At 41.0% G+C, this 17358-nt stretch overlaps 1 protein-coding gene across 9 annotated transcripts in view; it reads right to left on the minus strand.

Moving 5' to 3' along the window:
* Positions 1 to 17358, minus strand: part of DNAJC6 (DnaJ heat shock protein family (Hsp40) member C6) — a 131779-nt gene that overhangs the window by 24586 nt on the left and 89835 nt on the right. For all 9 annotated transcript variants that reach the window (XR_004140836.2, XM_011000958.3, XM_031465314.2 and 6 more), the window contains exons 2-9: positions 16854 to 17004; positions 15713 to 15762; positions 15458 to 15606; positions 8697 to 8819; positions 4394 to 4527; positions 3681 to 3875; positions 2505 to 2622; positions 43 to 122 (exon numbers count right to left, since the gene is read on the minus strand). Coding sequence is in view for 8 of the 9 variants with exons in the window: in XM_031465314.2 (XP_031321174.2) it covers positions 43 to 122; positions 2505 to 2622; positions 3681 to 3875; positions 4394 to 4527; positions 8697 to 8819; positions 15458 to 15606; positions 15713 to 15762; positions 16854 to 17004 (1000 nt within the window). In the remaining variant the exon portion in view is untranslated. The remainder of the gene's footprint in view (positions 1 to 42; positions 123 to 2504; positions 2623 to 3680; positions 3876 to 4393; positions 4528 to 8696; positions 8820 to 15457; positions 15607 to 15712; positions 15763 to 16853; positions 17005 to 17358) is intronic.

Consider the following 17358-nt stretch of genomic DNA (forward strand, 5'->3'; position numbering starts at 1 on the left):
AGTTTGGATTGAAAAGGGTTTTCTTGTCCAAACAGCACTCACTTGGTGAACTTTAAAACAGTTGTGTCCAGTGGAATGAATCCTGTATGAAACTGAAGCTGGAATATCTGCGTGTTGGTCACCTAAAAATACGAGAGAAGCACATTATAATCAATTAGTGAAAAGGGAATCAGATCAAAAGATTATACTTTGGGAAGCCACCCACTGTCAACTGATTCTACATCTGAGCCTTTGTTTCCTGTGATTATTAAATGATCTCATCTGAGGCTGGCCCAGCTTCATTTTAAGCCTCTCCTCTCCATGAGCTCTGCCTTGGCAAGCCACTTCCTCACCTGCTAATGCCCTGTGTTCTTGCACCCTGCCATACTTTGACTCATCCCATTCCTTCTGTCCAGGATACCCCTGCTCCAATTCAATGAACTCATCCTTCAAGGCCCACCTTGAAAGTCCACATCCTCTGTAGCCTTTCTCAGCCACCACTGGATAAAACAAACTGCTCCCATGGTAGCATCTCACCCTATCTCTATAATGTTTGTACATATGTGAATTTCCCCTGCTATGCTGAGCTCCTTAATGGCATGGATACTGTCTTATTCTTGTGGATCCTAAACCCCTAGGCAATGGCTGGCACAGAGCATGCCCTTAGCAAATATCTGATGAATTAAAATGCAATTACTTGCTATGAACTAGGGTACCTATTATCTTTTCAAATTAGTGTTTTTGTTTTTTTCAGATAGATACCCAGAAGCAAAATTGCAGGATCATATGGTAGTCCTATTTTTAATTTTAGGGGGAAACTCCATTCTGTTTTCCACAGGTGGGCTGCACCAATTTACATTCCCTCCAACAGTACACAAGGGTTCCTTTTTCTCCATATCCTTGCCAACACTTGTTATTTCCCATTTTGATAATAGCCATTCTGACAGGTGTGAGGTGATATCTCATTGTGTTTCTGATTTGCAGTTCCCTAATGATTAGTAATGTTGAGCTTTTTTTAATGTGTCTGTTGGCCATCTGTATATCTCCTTTGGGAAAAAAAATGCCTATTTAGATCTTCTGTCCATATTAAACTTTGGTTGTTTGGCTTTTTGTTAGTTTATTTTTAATACTGAGTTCATAGCAGCATTATTCACAATACCCAAGATATGGAAGCAATCTAAGTGCCCATCAACAGATGACTAGGTAAAGAAGATGTGTGTGTGTGTGTGTGTGTGTGTATGTATGTATGTATAAGCCATAAAAAAGAATAAAATATGTTATATATATACATACATACATACATACATATATATGGACCTGAAAGGTAATATGCTTAGTGAAATAAGTCAGACAGAGAAAGATAAATACTATATATTTTTACTCATATGTGGAATCTAAAACACAAAACAAATGAATAAATATAACAAAACAGAAACAGACTCTCAGATAGAGAGAACAAACTAGTGGTTGCCACAGGGCAGAGGGGTGAAATAGGTGAAGGGGATTAAGAGCACAAACTACCAGTTATAAAATAAATATGTCACAGGGATGTAATGTACAGCACAGGAAATATAGTCAATATTTTATAATTACTTTGCATGGTATGTAAACTACAAAAATATGGGATCCCTATGTGGTACACTTGAAAATAATGTAACATTTTAAGTCAACCGTACTTCAATAAATTAAAAGAATTTTAATGCAATTACTTGCAGCATTATTCACAATACCCAAACAGTGGCAATAACTCAAATGTCCATCAACTGATAAAAAAATTAACAAAAGTAGTACAGCCAAACAATGGAACATTACCTGATTATATAAAGAAATACTGATACATGCTATAACACGGATGAACCTTGAAAACATCAGCCTAAGTGAGAGGAGCCAGTCACGAAAGGCCAGATATTGTATGATTCCATTTATATGACATGCCCAAAATAGGCAGATCCATAGACAGAAAGTAGATCCCCGGTTGCCTAGGGGATGAAGGAGGAGGAATGGACGATGGCTGCTAATAGGTGTAGGGTTTCTTTGCAGCTGATGAAAATGTTCAGGAATTAGATAGCAGTGCTGTACAACTTTTTAAAAATACTAAGAATAACTATTGTACAGTTCTAAAGGATGAATTTTATGTTCGGTTAACTTTATCTCAATTTAAAAATTGGAAAAGTATAATGACTTAATCCCACATCCTTAATAGAAATATCTCTGCTCACACTGATGCAAAGGGGGCACTTTAAAAAAAAAAAAAAAGCACAACCTTGTAAAAAGCAAGGTTTGCCCTTCTTTAGTTCTAGGGTTGCCATCTTCTGGCAAAAATCACATGGGCAAGTCACCACCTCCGAGTCTTAAGTTTCCTGCCCTGTAAAATGAGGGGGATGGGCATAAGTAATCTTTTCATGCTTTTTCTGATTCTAAAACTGGAAATCACTCAAGCCCAAAGTGACATAGAGAAAAGACTCTGAAACACTCCTATTAAAGGATCAGATGAGCTTAGGTCATGATTCTTTCTGAAATCATACCTTCGCCTGTAGCCGGCTTCCAATGGTTGATCTTAAGTGATACATGGAAACAACCACATCTCCTTGCACGGTGATGCTCAAGGGAATGAAGATTTTCCCATCTTGCACACGGTATTCTCTTTAAACAGAGACAGAAACATACACTGAAAAAGCGACTACTTTGGTGCAGTAACACAGGTATAAAGGTACAGTCCTCTGTGGCTCTAGCCAAGGGACCTGTTTGCCCAGGCCTGAACCCAGGAATCATTTCTATCTTTTTTTTAAGGAAGAAAAGCAAAATTTTCATTCGAGCCGAACTTGAATATTATAACCCAGGAAGAGCATCTCTGAAAGCTCTGAGAACTGTTCTGCCCGTTAGAATTCAAGGCACAGTTGTGTATGTTTTCTGAGACAGAGGGCTCATGGATGTGCACATCCCCATCCCATCCTAAGCAAAGTCAGGAGCACAGCCAGTGCCAATCGGGTGCAAACTGGTTCCGCCACGGGATGCCGGTGGTCTTATGCCAGGCCCCCCTCTCTCTATCCTATCCAGGCTTCCGATAAATCAATTGCCCACTTGCAAAAATCATTTTCCTCAAATACATGTTGTCCCGGTGTATTTACCTTTCCCCAACTTTGAATTAATAATGAAAACAGAGAGAGAACGAATAAACCCAACCAAGATCAATACAGAAACAGCAATGAAATGCTCTGTGAGGGTCTTGGATACCAATCCTGAAATTCAATCTATTTCAGACTAATTTCATTTTCTGTTATTATCCCCTCCCTTCTCTCTGCATCCCCTACCACCTCTCACCGGCACCTGCTTCTATTACAGATTACGTAACTTTTAAAATTACATTAGCATCCACCCAGCTGCTCACCTAGAAACCTCATTCATTCCTGATTCTCCCGCCATGCTCACCAAATCTCCCCAAGGTCATCTCCCCCTTAAATGTCCAGCTCTTCTACCCCACACCACTGTCCTAACCCTCACTGTAGCTCATGTCGGTCCCTTAGCTGTATCACCATTTGAAAGGGGGCTGTGTGCTTTTCTGTGATTACCACCTATGTGGAACTTTTTTTTTAATATCAGCTATTTCACAATGATGTGGTCCTCAAAGGAAGAATGGGACCCAACTTACATAGGAATTGAGCAATTTGCAAGAAGAAGTCAAGGAAAGTATCATGACCTACTTCATTCGTTCAAAATCTGCACAGGTTGTATATATTTTGGTTTCTCCAATCAGTACATCACAGTAAGGGCGACATCCATTTCTCTGCTTGTTGAAAAAGGGAACTGGACTGACAGTGATGGACTTAATCGTGAGAGGCTTGAAGTGAGGGCGGTAGGGTTTGTCCGCGAGGAGGTCACACATGTAGCCCAGGTACCTAAAACAGAAGACGTACTGTTGGTGCTGACCACACCGGGAGAGATAACCAGTTTGCTATAAAATTTGTTCTCATAAAATATTAACCTATAATAAACATTTACTGTGTTAATTCCTTAAACATTAACTAGCAAAAGAGAATACTGCCGAAAATTTAGGAAAATTTTTTAGCTAGTGGCACTGCCACACTTCCCTCCAAAGAGCTGATAAAGGGGTATTTATCAGATGAAAAAGTTTATGGTGGTTTTATACGAGCTCAATGTTTGAACATCTATCTCTGTTTGATCCAGCAGAGTAAATGTATCAGTTAAGGGCTGGCTTTGGGAAAAAATCAGACTTCATCATCAGAATGATAATTCAAAAGAATGTAAGGAGATGCAATTTAAATAAGAGAAAGAAGCAATTGTCACTAAAGGAAAGATAATACGTCCATTATCTGAAAAAGGTTTTTTCCCTGTTTTAGCTACATGATACCAATCAGACCACGTCTGCACCTGCCCTGCCTCTAGCTTACATTACCTCCTGTGAGATGGTGAAAGTCCGATTCCTGGTCGCTTCGCATACAGCAATCGAACAGCTGGGCCAGGAGTCGAGTAGAGATTACAGAAAATGAACATAGCACCAACCAGAATTGACGATGCTGCCCGTCCGTCCTATCAGAGAAAATGTATGAACTGGTCATAACCAGGACCAATCAGCCACAGCACTGAGAATGGCTGTGCTTGCAATTAGAAGAGAGAGACTGGGGGCGAGGGTTGGAGGGGAGGAGAGAAATCTTCTTAACTGGGGGTGCGTGTTAGTTCAAAATAGTTTTCATGAAAACCAGAATCCATCCCAGCTATTTAAATCACAAAGCAGCAAGGGAAGACGTATTCTTAGGAGACCATCGACTCTCTACTAACCTAAGAAACCCAGCAATATAAATTTGATTTGTAGATATTTACTGAAAAATAATCTAGTCTTCAAAGTAGCTTTGGACTTGTAGGATCAGTTGAGGTCTCTCAGTTGAGAGCCAAAGGTAGAGTTCACAGGTGAAGCAAATACTGCTTTTTGGAATATGCTGTGTGTATATTTTACCCAAAGTATGTTCCTAGATTCATATAAATAAAGAAGCTTCACCTGATTCCACCGCAGTCAACACAGGAATGCACACAATAACATTCCTGACAGCTTCTTCTAGAATACTTTAAATGACAGGGAGCTTCCTGCTACAGTCTACAGCGTTCTTCCTTACTGAATATGCTGAGTTGCAGTCTATTCCACTGAACAATCCTCATTCTCCCTTCAGTCAGTTCAGAGAGTGAACCTACTCCTTCCTCCCCAGGACAACCCTTCACATTTCTGAAATACTCTCCATGCCATCAACTTTTCTATTTTCTATGTTTGAAAACATGGCCGATCTGTGATGGTTAATTTTATGTGTCAACTGTGCTGGGCTAAGGGATGCACAGAGAGCTGGGAAAACATTATTTCTGGGAGTGTCTGTGAGGGTGCTTCTGGAAGAGATCTCAGCACTTGAATCAGGAGACTGAGTGAAGAGATCCCCCCTTATCACAGTGGGCTGGCATCACCCAGTGTGTGGAGGGCCTGCAGAGAACACAAAGGCAAAGGAAAGGCGATTTCTCTGTCTTCTTGAGCTGGGACTTCCATCATCTGCTGTTCTTGGATATTGGAGCTCTCAGTTTTTGGTTCTACACCAGCAGCCCCTCTGGTTTGCAGGCCTTCAGACATGGACTAAATGTTACCACTAGCTTTCTTGGTTCTCCATCCTGCAGGAGGCAGACTGTGGGACTTCTAGGCTTCTGGAATCGTTTGGCCAGTTCCTATAATAAATCTTCTCTTACATGTATATCTCTACACAGATCCTATCGGTTCTGTTTCTCTGAAGAAACCTAATACATAATCCCTTCCATTCTTCCTTCCCTGATATTCCACTTTAAGAGACGTCATCATTTGGCGTACTTCCTCTGAACAGACTCGTTTTAAAACAACAGCCCTAAATGTGCTGCCCAGATGTGAAATGCAAGACATAAGATGTGTTCTGACCAAACTAGGGAGGAAGTATCTTCCTTCGTGTGGTTAGAACACTATGCTTTTATTAGCATAACCCCAGGCTAACCCAGTTTAAATGCAAGGTAAATCTCACCGTAACCTCTTATTGCTCTTTCTATCCACTAAAACCGTTAGCTCTTCTTCAGATGATGTGTTAAGCTAATAGACAAATACACTTAATCTTTTAGAACCAGAATTCCGGACTTTACATTTATCCTGTGTTTAATTTCACACTGGTAGTTTCTCCTAGATGACCAACCTGCAAAAATTTTAAAATCCAGATTCACTGTGTGATCCTCCCAGTCTGAGAAAACTAAGCTGATCTCCACGTTTTCATCAAAGTTGTTAATTAAAAGGTCAACCAAATGCAACCTTTCCCTGGGAGGCTGCTGATCCATTAACTGCCTAGATTTGGAAGCAATATGCAGCCAGTATTTGACTAAATGTATAACAATCTAGCCCAAATTTCTCCATCCTGAATATAAGAAATTGGGAAATGTCTTGCAGGAATCCAATAAACTATCTCTAATAAGCTACTAGTCATGTTCTGAAAGTTCAGTTGGTTTGATACATGTGTTCATAATGAACCAATGTGGACTCCCTTTTTCTAAGAGCTTAAAGTCATTTGTGCAGAATTTATATTTGAATTTTGCCTTGAACTGTCATCAGGCTCACCAGCCTGTAACTTTCCAGCATCAACCTCCCCTGTCTTTTGGGAAAAGTCTCCTCTGCTTGTTTGCCTGGCACCTCTTCGGTTTCCTCATGTTACATAAGGAACCCATAATTGCTTTTCCAAGTGCTTTTAGCATTCTGTCATATAACTTAAGTCTAGAGAGTGGATTATCTTTAAGTACTGCGATGCTCTTTAACTGTCTCACTATCAACTTCATCTTCATTATCACTGTTACTCCCTTTCTAGCCTAAGATTCGTTCTCCCAATGAAGGAACAGAATGAAGGATTTAAGATTATACCATTTGCCTCAAGTATCTGTTGTTGTCCTTACTGTTTTTTTAAAAAGACATTTTTCTCAACCTTGTTTCTTTTTAGAATGTAGCCTTCCTACACTCTTTTAACAGGTTCATGGCTCTTGGATACAATTCCCCTCCTTTTTCTCTGCCATGCAGGTCTTTTTTAAAGTTTTATTCATTTTTTAAAGTTAAAAGATAAGTATATGCTTGCTATTTTTTATAAAACAGCAGAATATATAGGATAAAAATTTTTATTTTTTTAATACATTTTTATTGACATATAGTCAATTTACAATGTTGTGTCAATTTCTGGCATACAGCACAATACTTCAGTCATATAGGAACATACATATATTCATTTTCATATTCTTTTTAACCATAAGTTACTACAAGATATTGAATATAGTTAGTTCCCTGTGTTATTAGAATAAAAATAAAAGCTCCCACCTCCAGCTTCAATTCCATTTCCAAAGACTCAGTGCAGACTTCCAACTCATATACATCCTTTTTTAGTAAACCTACAGAGCAGGCTACAGTGTCATAACCCTTTGCCTGCCTCTTCTTTCGTCTTCATTGGGTTTTTATTCATTATAATTGCATCATTAGAAATGGGAGCCTCTGTTCTCTCTTGAGTGATCGTCCCTCACTAAGTTGCCAGACCTAGGCTCTCTGAATTTTTAGAAAGTTCTTGAATGAAGAGAAAAGTACCTAAAGCCTGCTTAGTTTCTAAAAATAATCTGTCCTATTACACAGTCTGTTCTGCCTCCAAAAGGAAAACTCTTTGGTCTTTCACATTAAACTCCAATGAACGCCAAGTGTTCTTCCTTTAATGTCAAGAGTTTGGGGATCAGAAATGGAAAGAAGTAAAAATGTTCTTCAGTTTTCATTCCTCTTTTAGCCAACTGGCCCTCAAGAAAGAGGAGGAAAATCACCAACTAAGATTATAGCAAAAAAATATATACCCTGAAGTTTATAGAAGTGATAAACAGTTCCAGTATTTATGCTCAGATTCCATTTGTGTGTTCATTTGTTCATGGATTCAATCATTTACTCAGATCTTTCACCCCTGGGGTACAAAGGTTAAAAAAGGCACACTTCTTACCCACAAGACGCTCATAGTCTAGCAGGAAAACTGGCAAGTCACCAGCTTTTGATGATGCAGTGTATTAAATGCCACCAAAGACAAAGATACACAGTGGGAAGGTCCATATTGTGAAAATACTCTAAAGAGTCAGAAAGATTTTACCTAAAGTTGAGTTTTAAACAATAGGTAAGAGGCCTCCAGAGGAAGGATTGGGGAAAGGGACTCTAAGAAGTCAGTGGTCAGAAAAATCATCAGTCCCACTGGGAACTGCTATAAAATACAGTCAGTCTATGTGACAACTTACAAGGGTACAGGTGTTTTTATTTCATTTTTACTCAAACATAAAGGTAAAAAGATATTCCAGTGTGTTTATGTCAACTCTACTCACACAGAACTCAGTGGCATTTTTGCCTGTGCACCCACAGCTCTTGTTTCTCCCATTTTTATAATAGTTAGCACATTCCAGAGGCCCTGCAGGATGTGGGTTGGGCACATATCTGCCTCTCCCACTGGTATTCAAGCTTTAAGGCAAGAATAATCCATTTCCCCCTCATTTTTCTATCCCTCACATCACCTAGTTCTTAAGTAGAGTCTTACTAAATGCTTATTCAACTTATGCATGACCCATTCACCAGTCTGTGTTAAAGTCATTTGTATTTGACCAAACCAAACCACCACAAATGACAGCCACAACAGCCACGACACAAGGGCACTCACCAAGCAGTGGACAACACAGACGTTTTTGGGATTCTGCAGTAGCCAGTTATACATATTCCGACACACAGCGAAGAGGTTGTGCAGACTGGGGGCCTGCCTGATGGGCCAGCTGCACTCGGAGACCTGAAGGAACACAGCAGAAGGAAATTAATCTCCTGAGCCACTTCCTCCCCATGTGAGGGCATCACACTGAACAACTTCTGGAAGTGACGCTAAGTCCTCTTAGCATAGCCAGGAAGAGCCGGAGACAGGGTCTGAACATAGGAAGACTTGTTTAATCCAGTAAATTTTTTTTTAATTAAAAAAATTCTGTTTTAGTAAAGCTATGAAAACACATTTTGAAATACATTTTAAATTAAACGAGATGACTTAAAGCACATATTTGTATTTTTAAAAATTCTGCGAGGTTACATTGAATTTAATTTCTATTTAGTATAAAATGTTTTGACCTGCCTACTAGATGCTTAATTATAGGATTATATTATAAATCCTGCACTAACCCTAATTTTATCGCAGCTGATGAAAGTGAAAACGTGCAAAGTGCTGCTGAGGGATCCAAAGATATGCTTTTTCAGGGGATCTTATTTCTTTCTCTTTTAAAGAAGGAACCCACAACTCCTTGGGGGCAACCTTCAGCATTTTCATTCATTTAAACACACGTTCATTTAGCACATTGTAGGAAGTGGGACAGTCACTTTGTCCACTTTCATCCATTACGGCTTATCAGTAGGGCAAAATGGTTAAGCCCACAAGTTGGGTGTCCACTTCAGCTTTACCACTTACTACCTGATTAGCCTTAGATAAGTTATTAACCTCCCCAAGCCTCAACTCTCTCGTGTATAAAGTAAAAACGGGCATTACAAGGTTGCAGTGAGAATTAAGTAGCACAATGGAAACACAGTAAGTGGCAGCTTCTTGTCAAGACATATTCAAATCAATTGTTTATATCTGCCTCCCCTCCGGACACCAAGCTCCACGAGAAGAGAGACCGTCGTTCACTTCTGTAACCCGAGTCCAGGGTCCACGCACTAGTCAAACAGCAGGTACTCAGTCGCCATCTGCTGAGTGAATGAATGAGTGAAAGAATGAAGGAACGGCTTCTATTTGGCAATCTCTTCTCACAGTACAGTTTGTCTTTGTCTACATGGACAATATCTTGAGGAAGGAACGGTGAACCAGTTCTGCTGTTTTTTTAGATTGCAGTCATGCAAAAGTGTAGGAAATGTGTTTTCTCAGGCAGAATTTTTAAACCTTCTAGAAACTGTATGCCCCCCATACAAACACTAAATGCAGTATCTCTAATGAGTCTCAGCTAAAAGCTGGCTAAATTGTTCTTGCGCAATAGGCTCATTGTTCAGAATCATTAAATCAATCGAGTAAATAATATTAATTTAAAGTACTCTGTAATTACATATTTACTTGATATATAATTATACACCAGTAAGCAAACATACAATTACAATTTTTTAAAAGCATGTGCTCTGTCTAAAGGGGAAAAACATTAAGGTATAAACAAAACCAAAAAAAAATTTTTTAGGGAATTCAACCACTGTAAGCTATTTTTGTAGCTCTCTGGGTCTCACAGCTTCATGCAGTAAGCACAGTTCTTGGGCAGGTGACACTTCACGATGCTATCTGCCGTCTCTTTGAACCCCTCCCGGAGATGCAGAGCATCAGAAAACACCATATGGATTACAGGGCTGCCATGATGCCACCCAGTGGGAAAAGTGGCCAGAACAGCACCAGGGCTGGATGCTGTTTGGCTTGCATCTTTCTGTCTCCTCAAGCATGAGAGAGGATGACAGAAGCATCCTCTCTGCTGAGCATAAGAGCAAAAAGGTGCTGTGGAGAATCAGACTGAGGAGTCATACCCGGTGTTCTAAGGATCTGACACCATTTTTGGAGGACAAAGGTCCTTCAGTCAATCATTTATCTGGCATTTTATTTTTACTGATGGTAACCATAGCTGCCCCTTACTGAATGCTCACTCTAAGCCAGACACCGCTATCAAAAGCATTCCTTACAGCAAACCTACAGAAAAATGTTCGAAGTATTTGTGGGATAGTCTCCTTATTGTCATTTCCATTTTCTACAGGGGAACACTGAGTTTTAGATGAGATGAAGTGACTTACCCAGGAAGAGGGACAGCTGAGATGTGACTCTAGGGTCCTTTTTAAAATTCAGAATTTGTGCATATTATATGAATTTCACCTCAATAAAAAAGATAATAAAATGTGTATACCGCCTGATGATTATTAGCTACAATTCCATCTTACATTTGCGAGGTGGTTATGATATCAAGTGATGGCTATTTTTTCCAAGGTTAAGACATTCAATTCACTGAAGGCTCCAGAACCAGAATAGGGGGGCTTCCTGATTCTCTGGGTCCCAGGCCAGGGTTGTATTCTGCCCCATCACTTCCTGTCCTGACACTGACGCATGGTAGCAGAAGAGAGGTGAATACCATCTATAAAGTCACTCCCTTACGGACAACTGCCATCGTCACCCAGCAAACCCCAGCAGAAACAACTGGGAGCTATGGTGATCTCTTTGGGAAGCTTTGGAAGGAAAAAGAAAAGAAAAATTTGACCTTCAAATAATCATGAGCCCTTTAAGAAAACCAAGTTGATCATATATTTTCCAAAAACTAAGTTGTTTGCAAAGAGGAAGAAATCCTACAAGATTATGCAGCTTAGAAATAGTCAGAATGAAGGAAGATTCTAAAAGAAGCAGCTAGGTTTCTCTTTTCTATGCTGCTAACAGGGTTCCTCAGCACACTTTCCTTCCTGGTTGGGCAGAGGAAGGAGGAGGCTCAAAGTGGCCCTGGAATAGCATTAGAAGGAATGTAAGAACTTCAGGGCAGGCTGGACTTGGCGTCCATTCATCCACTTGTTGCCAACAGCAACACCAAGAAACGTGCAGAGCAGTGGTTCTAGACATTCTAGGGCATAGCTATTAACTTGCACAGAAGTGGAACTAGTGCACACACGTGTACACACACTCAGAGTGGATGGGTGTGCTGTTTATGAGGGATGACGAGAAAGGTTTGGGTGTAGATATCGGTGATGGTTACACAACATTGCGAGTATATTTAATGCTGCTGAACTGTACACTTACAAATGCTTAAAATGATATGTTTATGTTATGTGTATTTATTTTACCACAATAAGGAAGAAATAGGAGTGGAAGCAGATGGTTAAACTCTCTGAAGCCTATGCATGGATCTAAATATATAGTGGATCCATCTAAGTTGAAAATGTCTTTTTTAACTCAGATTCAGAACATCTGGTTTAGATGGTGCATCTCATTGGTCTCCAGGACTTTGCTGTCAACATCAGGACTTTTATTTTCTCAAAGTGGATACTGGCTAAGAAGAGCCAAAAGACTGACTGAGTACCTCCTCTACAGTCCTGCATAGGTGTTCTAGCTCTGAATGCAGGGCTATTTGCCATATTTTGTTTTGAGTCAAATCCTCTGCTAAAACTGAAATTAAACACAGAGTCCTATTTTAACATTCCACTACATATGCAAGTACTAAGAAAACTGCTATTAAATTATTTCATATGAGTCCTGTCAACCCATGTGGCTTCTAAGCATAAAAGCTAATCAAAATACAGAATGATGCCCATCAGCAAAATAAAAATCTTCCTGGAAACAGCCTGTCTCTGCCACCACCACCTGTATCCCCAAACACGCATCACATAATAAAAAGGAAAAGTGACTGAATTCAGGATTCAAGGCACAGAGACATAGAAGATGGAGCTGGACTCCTGTGACTCTGCGAATAAACCAGTCTTGTGTTTGGTCTTTTCCAACACTGACATTGATGGAAGCTTCAGCCATCGACATTTATTAAAATAAGATTTAATTGCAGACCTAGCAGTCCACTGGCCTGGAAGAAGGAGAAATTGGTTTTCGTCTTCACGGACCAGAAGATGAGAACCAAGAAAACCTTCCTAAGTCAGGCAACAATAAGTTGCAAGTCGATTTGCAGTGTCGGGGCTGAGGAGAGAAGGGACTAGGGGCTTGAAAAGAGATGCAGTCACATGAGAAACAGAGCTAAGTTGAAAATACTAAGGCCATGGGACTGTTTCCTTGGGATGCAGCTGAGGCTTGAGGGAGCTAGGTCAGAGGGTCCAGTTCCATTCTGTAGAGTTCTGGGACTATCTGTAAAGGGCTAAAGATAGAGTGCAATCCTGCATTTTAGGGGAAAGAACTGGAAAAGCTTTGTGACATGTGGGAGATCGTCCCCTTAGCGAAGTGAGAACAAAGAAGGGGTGGAGGGTGTGGCATGGGTGGCCTTTCAGGGAGTGGGAACAGCTCATGCAAAGAGACGGTGTCTCCCCCAGTGGGAGCACGGGGTTCTCAGGCAGTGGGGAGCAGTGAAGGCTGAGGCTGGAGAGGCACAGAGGCCAGATCCCGAAGAGCCTGGGAAGACAGTCTCTAATTTGCATGGAGAAGAAATAAGCCTCTCCTTTCACCTCTACAAGACTGCCTCATGCTTCCAGGTCCAGCCCCCACTGCTGCCTCCCTTCACTAAACTCCCTCCATACGTATTGTTACTATTATCTGCAATTAGAACATCCTGGGTTCTCCCTGCTACTAGGCTTAAGTGCCTTGAGAACAAGAACCAAATATGTATGTGATGGCTACGTGTTTAACAATTCTTTGCACGTTCATTCTTCTGGGCAAAATTGACTAGCCATGTCAGGCACCATTCCAGGTAGCAAATAAAATAAACGTGCTCCCTGCTCTTCTAGGGCAAGTGAGAGGAGCCGAGGGCAGGTGCTAAATGTGTAATTCCCAGTTCCTTTGGTAAGACTGTGGATTCTGGTCACAAAATACGGAGTTACACTAATAGATGCCTTTCTTTAAATATCTGTATAAAGATCGCTTTTATAAATAATATATGAGACATCTTTATATGCTTGAATGTGTCTATAATGATATTATATCTTTGTTTACTTCCAGAGGGAAAATTTTCCAGACTACCACAAATACTTCAAGATTAAATAAAATTTCCACAAAATATTATGCAGGATGTTCCACAGTCCTTGAATTATGAAAATGATGGCACCGAGTCCCCAAACGAGACAAAAGTCAATTCAAAAGATTTGCATCTGAATTAGAAACAGAGCATCTACCCCCATTTTTGTTTGATGTTCATTCACTTGCTCTGAATTAGGTAATAGACGGAGTAAGAGTTGGAAGGGCAGCTTACTTATAGGGAATTTTAAAGAGCTGCCTTTAAAATCTGCATTATAGAATGGGAATTTAGACCAAACCACCTCAGGATGGTTTTACCAGAGCTTCTCCGAGAGTGTGGTCCCCAGGGCAACTGCGGGAGGAGTGCCCAGGAAGTTGTCAGCAAGGCAGAGTCTCACCACGCCCTGCTCTGCTGAACCAGCAGTGCTGGGCCCAGGGGTCTAACAAGCCCTCTAGGAGATTCCCATGTACACGAAAGTTTGAGAACCACTGGGTTACTGCTTGCCTATCCTGGGAACACTCTGGGAAAAGGGTCCTTCACAAAATTCTCCCCTATCTTACTGAGCTTTGGGGCAGGAAGTCTGGGAGAGCATACAGACCAACCTTCGTCTAGCTTTTAGAGATCAGGAAACAGGCCCAGAGATTATCATGGCCAACTGAAATTTAAAGCAAAGTCTGACATCAAAGTCTTCTGACATCAAAGCTGAGACCCTAGATACACAGTGAGAACAGAACAGGCGGCTATCACTGTGCATGTTGGAGATTAAGATTCACTTTTAGTAAAGGGTCCAATGTGTAGAAAACCCTCTCCATTTATTAACAAATCCAAATGGAGTTGTAGGACCAGCCACGCCTAAAGGCTAAGTCAAACTATTTTTAAATGTTCTTGAGAGAGAAAAAGCCTCATTTTAATGAATAATGCCAAGAATTCAGTGGCCAGAAATATCAGCTTTGACATCAGATTTAAACCAAAGCCAGATCTCATAGCTCCTTAACCAGCCTGAAACTAGAAATTTTTCTTTCTCTAAATACTTAGCTCCTTAAGAGGATAATCCAGGTTTCCAGGTAATACTGTTATTCCACGGTAATGGCTAAGAACACATGCCTTAGGCCACTTCGTAGTTGTGTGGTCTTGGGCAAGTCTGCTTACCTCTCTGTGTCTTAATTTCTCCATCTACTTCAGAGGACTGTTGAGGGAATCAATGAGGCATTGCCTGTTAAGTTCCCAGCACAGCATAAAGGCTCTAAAAATGTTGCTTCTGACTGCTATAAATATTAGCAATAGTATTACCAAACCCACAGTGTGGATGGCTTATGTGCGACACCCTACTTATGAAAGATGTACTTTCCCGAGTGTCAGAAAGCTATTTCCATTAATACCGGTGTGTCTCTACTGGTCCGGCCACACGGCCTCATCGTGATGCCCAGCCAGCAACAAGGAAGGGTTAAAAGCATCATTCGTGCTACAGTATAAGGTCACCAACCGCCCTGTGCGGCAATTCCATCTCCAGCTGAGCCTCGCAGCAACATGCCCTAACAACTGAGCAACCGGCCACAACTGATTGGAGGCCCTCAATTTGATGGTACCTCACTGACAGAGAACCTTCCCTGCCAATCTCGCCCAAGAAAAGCTTCAGAATATCTCATAATAGCCTCATAAAATTTTGTGGATAGAGAAGTGTCCAGAATATACAGTTGTTTTTTTTTTTAGCTCCCCGGGCCTGAGGGCAGAGGCTTTGAGGATAGCTCTTACGATCAGGGCGAGAATTCCTTACCCTGCTGTGAAACTTGGCAGTTCGGTAAGACTTGGGTGACAGATTGTACACCGTGTAGTGGTCAAGGTGTCTGGAATCCAAGAAGCTTCGAATGTCATCAACCTGATTCCTGAATCCGATGTCAACATTGTCCAGAGGAAAGGACATCACTGGGCAGGGTCACACAGAAAGAAAAGAGGTTAAACAGGTCTGCTGTCACAACGGGCAGCAGTGGAAGCTGAGCTACTGAGCGTTTAATACACACGGGAAACTTACCGATAATTCTGGAGGTAACATAAGTGAAGTCTAAATCTCCTTTTGTGTAGCTAAAAGCAAGACAGGAAAGGGCACTCATTAAAATCATCCATATATACCAAGATCTCTCTCTAAATCACTTGCTCATCGTGACTTGGGACATTTCCACCCAACGGGCATATTCTGACCTCCCTCAAGGCTTTCACTTTAACAAGGAGGCATCGTTAACAGAAGATAAGCCGTACCCTCAGGAGCATACATCTACCTCCCCAAACAGGGTACCCCAATACCCTATGAAGATGCCACTTTATGAACGGCATCCATCTCAGAATAGAAGACACTGCTTATTTATTGATCCCAATTGTCCCAGCCTCTTTGCCTACAGCTGCTACGTGTCAGCAGCTAGGAAGTAGGGAAGGAAGTGATGGAGAAAGAACAAAGGATCCTTTTTTTAGCCTCTCAGGCCCAAGCTGGGGATTGAAGGTAAGAGATAAAACTACCTTTGAACAAAGATTAAAATGCAGGTTAATATATTGGACTCCACATTTGAATCTGTGATTTAAAACTGCATACTGTAACTTAAAGTGACCCTAGAACTTTCTAATACTTAAGAATAAAAAAGGAATTCACATGACCTGCTTGTAAAAGTTTCATACGGTAGAAGGGTAGAAAGCTTCTCCCAGTAAATAAATTTTAAAGGGCTATTAAGATACAAAACCAAAATTCTGTTTTGATTACAATCCATGAGTACTGCTTATTTAAATCGCCCATGCATTATTATCTCATGTTAATTCTCAAACCACCTAAAGACATAAATCTTACCAGGATAAAAAAAGTAAAGCTCAGAGAGGTTAATTAATTTGCCTTAGGTCACTTGGTTAACAAGGGCAGATATTGCATTAGAATCCAGGACGCTAGATTCAAAAGCCAGGGATGGCAAACACTATCCTCCAAAGTACCAGTGAGCTGAGTCATCCCAGCCTGGGCTTGTAGCTTCTGAAGGACCCAACTTCATGGCTTCAATGGCATTTCTCAGTCAATCAGATCCCATGCAATTACATCACAAAACTGACAGTCTTTGAGGCAGACAAGCAGCTGGCAGGTACCCAGATCCTTTGGGGTCACAGAGGTCCATTAACTTAACCGGGAAAGATGCACATACCTGGTAACAGATTGTATAACTCTGGAAGATGTGTCTTTGAGGGTGTCTTTCAAGTTGTCCTTCAGGTTACTAAAGAGCCTCCCCGCACCTCCTTTCACCATGTCAAAGAGACCTCCCCCGTAGCTGGGCTCCATGTCTGGAGATGAGGCACCTGCCAATGAAAATCAGAAAAAGAGGTAACAGCACGGAATACACAGGACACCAATCCTTTGTTCCTGAAACATATGCAGACCACCTTTGGGAATCTGGAGCAGATATTCCTGTCAGTTACATCATGTTCCCAGGACGTACTGACTCTGGGTTACAGTGCTGCTGGTCCTCAGAGGGGACCAAGGAAAGTCCCTCACCAAGTTCCAGGAACAGAAACCTTCAGAGCTGCACGTCCAGTACTATAGCCACCAGCCCCATGTGCAACTGAGCACTGGAAATGTAGTTAGTCGAATTGAGATGTGTTGCAAGTATAAAATACATATCCAGTGTCAAAGACAGTGCAAAAAATGTAAAA

Source organism: Camelus dromedarius, chromosome 14 (genome assembly GCF_036321535.1).
Source record: "Camelus dromedarius isolate mCamDro1 chromosome 14, mCamDro1.pat, whole genome shotgun sequence".
NCBI lineage: Eukaryota > Metazoa > Chordata > Mammalia > Artiodactyla > Camelidae > Camelus > Camelus dromedarius.